This window comes from Sipha flava, unplaced genomic scaffold (assembly GCF_003268045.1).
Source record: "Sipha flava isolate LNK unplaced genomic scaffold, YSA_version1 113_pilon_pilon, whole genome shotgun sequence".
Taxonomy (NCBI): Eukaryota; Metazoa; Arthropoda; class Insecta; order Hemiptera; family Aphididae; genus Sipha; species Sipha flava.
Genome location: NW_020271732.1, coordinates 962,904 through 966,115, shown reverse-complemented (window position 1 = coordinate 966,115; position 3,212 = coordinate 962,904). Strand labels below are relative to the sequence as shown.

Genomic DNA, 3,212 nt, shown 5'->3' with positions numbered 1-3,212 from the left:
GAAGGAAGATTTAGTTCTCAACAACAATTGGATTTACATGAGCGCTCACATGAACCGTATATTCGTTATGAATGTCCCAATTGCAAAAAACTGTTCAAAAAAGAAATAAAATTATTTAAACATTGGGAATCACACACCGATAGACGAAGATTCAGGTGCAATATATGTGAAAAAAATTGTTTATTATTTAGCACTTTAAGGAAACATCTGAAAAAACGTCATGATCAGACTGATTTTTCAAATTACATTCGTTATGAGCTAAGTTTACCACAGCATTACAAAAAAGTATTAGTAACTGATGATGCTGATGATTCATCTGATGATAAGTGGAGTCATTATTCAAAAAAGTATGAAGAATTCGTAGCCGCTACACCGTATGCTTGTCAATACTGTTCAAACCGCTTTACTCATCAAGATCAATTAGATATACATGAGCGCGGACATCAACATCCAACCGCTATAGATAATGAGTTGAATCAAAGTAGTAAGCCTGAAGAATCAAGTGCTTTACAGTATTGCTGTCAATACTGTACAGAACAATTTAGTTCTCGAGAGCAATTAGTTCGACATGAGCCCACACATGACCCATACATTCGGTATCAATGTCCCATATGCAATAAGTTGTTCAAAGAAGAAGAAAACTTATTCAAACATCATACATTACACGGCATTAAACGAGAATACATGTGCAGTATATGTCATAAAAAATTTAATTCAGTCTACATTTTAAATCATCATCTGAAAATGCATCATAATCGAATTGATTATAATAATTGTACTCGTTATGAACGAAATATACCAAAAAATTATAATATAGTACTAGTCTCTAGTGATTCATCTGATTCAATAGAACCCACTAAAAAGGACACGAATTCGCCCATTTTTGAGGTTCCAAACATACAATCTTCTGACAATTTACATAGTAAGCCTGACGAATCAAAAATTTTACAGTATTGTTGTCCATTGTGTACAGAACAATTTAATACTCAAGAGCAATTTGATCTACATGAGCGCACACATGAACCATACATTCGATATCAATGTCCCGAATGCAATAAGCTGTTCAAAAAAAAATCATACTTATCAAAACATTATGCATCACACATTGGTAAACGAAAATATGCGTGTAATATATGTGATGGAAGATTTTCATATTTAAACAATTTAAAGTTCCATATGTATAAACGTCATGACTTAATTAAATATGCGAAGAGGAGTCGATATATATCAGGTAAATTAAAATATTACACTAAAGTACTACTCATTAATGATTCTAATGATTTATCTGAACATATGACTTAATCAATAAACTAATGTGTTGTTATGTTGTAACGCTCATCTAAAATATATATAAGTTAATAAAAGAAAATAATTTTAAATGCCTTACATAAACTTCCAGTGCTACTGCACAATGTTTAAATAAGTATTTTAATGTATTTAATTACTGAATATTTTTAGCATGAATTTTTTAAGGAAAAATGTAAATTGTTCCATTGATTTTAAATATAACTATTAATTGCTAATAATTAGGTATATAAATATGTGTATAATATAATATTATATAATCCTACGTGTTCGATTATATTATTTTTATTTCATGATTTTTGAATTAAAAAAAAATATATATAAGTATTTATTAATAAACATAAAAAACTATAGTTTATTTGAATTGAATATTATTTAATTTGATTTATACTTATGTATGGTAATTTGTATTTATTTGTTCTCATTTTCGTGTTAATTACTTTAAAAATTAGTAAGTTACTTTATTCACTATTTATTATTTAAATGTAACGAATTTACATTTTACATTGCTTAAATAAAATTGTAAAGAAATTATTTTGATTTTTAATAAAAAAGTAACTACGTTCCTTTCAAGCTATAATTGAAAAATAATTGTTTATATTATATATATATACATTTATCAGTATAATTTTTTATCTATATATTTATAAATATAATACGGAATCAATAAATTTTTGTTGAAAAATGTTTTAAATTGTAGATACATATTTATAACGCGTTATATCAAAGCAATGACTCATCTAAAATAATTTACATTATATTTTCGATACACAGTAAAAATTGTAATGAAATTATACAGCGCATGTGTTTTATTTTGTATTAATAATTATATGTCAAAATAATGTAAACTTCATATGTCCATATTGATTTGTTTCATTGGTAATATTTATTGTTTTAACTAATAATAATTTAGGTAAAAATTGAAAATATTTTCACACATATACGTATGGTTTGAAATACAATTTAATAAATATGTATTAATTTGTGTATTTTGTTTGACTTGATAGATCAATTTAAATTTAAGGCATACTTGTAATATTTAGATAAACGGATATACAATTGTAAATTATATTGAATGTATATTATTATTATAATAAATATGTTTTTTTTTACTGTCTCATATTGTAATTTTATTTAATTATATAATAATGACTAATTACTGATAGTATTTACCATATTATAGATGTTAGGTATAATTATAGAATTAGTATAACTTATAACCCAATTATTTATTATTTTATCTACATAATATTTTACTGCAGACATTATAATTTTTAGTGCATTATATATATATATATATATATACATATATTATATGGTTAAAATATATAGGTAGGTATTTAATAATAATTGTAAAATGAACATATTGATATTTTAATAAATTTCTTGTTTTAAAATATTAATATTTAAAAAGTATTCTTTAATTTAGAAATTGATGTATCATATTATATTATATTACACTATGACATGTATCTTATCACTACATGTAAGTAGATTTTTTACAAGTTTTTTTGTAATAAAATAATAAAAATTATTATTATTATTTTTTTGAATTCAAAAACAGTTAAAATAAATTAATTTTAAAAGCAGTAGATCTAGTATAATTTATGTTTAAGTATAAAAAGTTATAATGATTATTAATGATTTTGAATAGAAAAAAAATACAATTTTTAACTAAAAATTTTATAATAAATTATTTCATGTAATTGTATAGGTATTTCATAAGTATAAAAAATAACTAATTCTCAACTAAAATTAGTTTTCTAAAATTGTTTTTAATGTGACATGTATATATTCAATAGATATACTCAACAATATTGCTGATATTCAAACTGCTTTTTAAGAAGTACCTTTATGTTAAGTACAAACTCCCACTAGCTTTATAACAGATATATAATATTTGTATC

At 23.1% G+C, this 3,212-nt stretch overlaps 1 protein-coding gene across 1 annotated transcript; it reads left to right on the top strand.

The window, feature by feature from the left end:
* Positions 1-9: 9 nt before the first annotated feature.
* On the top strand, positions 10-1,378 carry LOC112690186 (zinc finger protein 567-like; the record flags this gene model as incomplete). The annotated part of the gene is made up of 1 exon (XM_025564143.1): positions 10-1,378. A coding segment is annotated over one exon (1,293 nt), but the record flags the coding sequence as incomplete, so codon positions are not given.
* Between the last annotated feature and the right edge of the window lie 1,834 nt (positions 1,379-3,212).